Genomic DNA, 1,931 nt, shown 5'->3' on the forward strand with positions numbered 1-1,931 from the left:
CCATGCTTCCCAAGGGAGCCAGATACTCGATGGCATCCACAGGGAAGGGTGTGCTGAGTGCGACAGTGGGCCAGTCCTCCAAATCTGCTCGCTGGTCATTAAGTCGACGGCTTTGGGAGCAGGCGATGAGGTCGAAGAATTCCTCGGTTTGCAGAGAGGACATGGAGGTGAAGATAGCTGCACAGATGGAGAAAGAGCAGCAGGAATTGTAAATTGTAAACTCTTCACTTCAACTTCACTTCCCCAGCTTTGTGACATGTATGCTGATTTGTGCACACTCCCTCACACTTCTAAGTGTGCACTCGCTCTCACACTTACACACACTCAGACAAACACACGCGTGCTCAAACACAAGCACATGCTGCCATACAGGCTCACATGCACACACAAGCATACACACACACGTGCATACAATGTGTACTGTAAGTGTGTCCCATGAACAAACGCAGATCAAGTTAGTGTTAAATATGGCAGTCATGCCTCATCAGTGCACACTAGACTCAGGTATGGCATAGGGCTAGATACAGAGTAAAGCTCCCTCTACACTGTCCCTATCAAACACTCCTAGGACAGGGACAGCACGGGGTTAGATACAGAGTAAAGCTCCTTCTACACTGTCCCCATCAAACACTCCCAGGACAGGGACAGCACGGGGTTAGATACAGAGTAAAGGTCCCTCTACACTGTCCCCATCAAACACTCCCAGGACAGGGACAGCACAGGGTTAGACACTGTCCCCATCAAACACTCCCAGGACAGGGACAGCACGGGGTTAGATACAGAGTGAAGCTCTCTCTACACTGTCCCCATCAAACACTCCCAGGACAGGGACAGCACGGGGTTAGATACAGAGTGAAGCTCTCTCTACACTGTCCCCATCAAACACTCCCAGGACAGGGACAGCACTGGGTTAGAGACAGGGTGAAGCTATCTGTGAAGTTTAATGTGTTAAACACACAGCAGGGTGGACTCCCAGGAGAATGTCTACTGCAGTCCTGAAGGGAGAGGGCCATGAGTGAGGGAAAGGAACACCCATGGGCATTCAGTGGGGACCAGTGATCAGGCTGGGAATAATATTTTGATGTCATGCACCCAACGACCAACAGAACAGCGGAGAGTTTGTCGAAGTGCTCACAATTCTCTCTGTCCAGCGGTGATGAGGGCATCGATCGATAAAGCCGACGGTCCCTGACCCTCCTGAACGAGCATCGCTGGTCATTGAGGCGCCTGCTCTGCACCTCCCACACCAGGTCAAAAAACACTTCACGGTCACTGAAATCCGGGGTTAGCCTTTTCATCTGCACCGGGAGAGAACAGCACAGATAGAGAGAGAGAGAGAGAGAGACGGAGGGAGTGAGAAAAGAGAGAGAGGGAGAAAGAGAAGGGGAGAATGTCGTACGGGGGTGAAAGGGAGCAGGGAGAGAGAGGCAGAGATAGAGAGAAAGAGAAAGGAAGAGAGAGAAGGGGAGAAAGACAGAAAAGGAAAGTGAATGGGAGAAACAGAGAGAGTGAAACAGAAAGACAGCACGAGAAAGAGAGAAACGAGGCAGTGAAAGAGAGAAACGAGGCAGTGAAAGAGAGAGAGAACGAGAGACAGAGTGAGAAAGAGAAAGTGGGAAAGATTAAAAGAGTGAGAGAAGGGAAGAAACAGGGAACGGGGAGAAAAGGAAATAAAGGAAGAGAGAGAGGGAGGGACAGAAAGAGAAAGGGAGAAACAGAAGTAGAGAGAGGACAAGAAAGGGAGAGGAGAGAAAAACAGAGAGAGAGAGAGAGTGACATTGAGTGACATTAATGTCATCCAATCCTGGTTTAATAATTGAGTATTACAGCACAAAAAGAGGTCCTTCGGCCCATCAAGTGCATGCTGGTCATCAGGCACCTATCTACTCTAATGCAATTTCTCAGCATTTGGCCCTTATCATTGTACACTA

The 1,931-nt window shown here is 49.5% G+C and overlaps 1 protein-coding gene across 1 annotated transcript in view; it reads right to left on the bottom strand.

The window, feature by feature from the left end:
- LOC109926609 (G-protein-signaling modulator 1-like) overlaps window positions 1-1,931 on the bottom strand; it is a 44,205-nt gene that overhangs the window by 20,134 nt on the left and 22,140 nt on the right. Inside the window, exons 4-5 of the mRNA XM_048616525.1 lie at window positions 1,136-1,298; window positions 7-177 (exon numbers count right to left, since the gene is read on the bottom strand). Coding sequence (XP_048472482.1) covers window positions 7-177; window positions 1,136-1,298 — 334 coding nt within the window. The remainder of the gene's footprint in view (window positions 1-6; window positions 178-1,135; window positions 1,299-1,931) is intronic.

The sequence above is a fragment of the Rhincodon typus genome, chromosome 35 (assembly GCF_021869965.1).
Source record: "Rhincodon typus isolate 14 chromosome 35, sRhiTyp1.1, whole genome shotgun sequence".
Lineage (NCBI taxonomy): Eukaryota > Metazoa > Chordata > Chondrichthyes > Orectolobiformes > Rhincodontidae > Rhincodon > Rhincodon typus.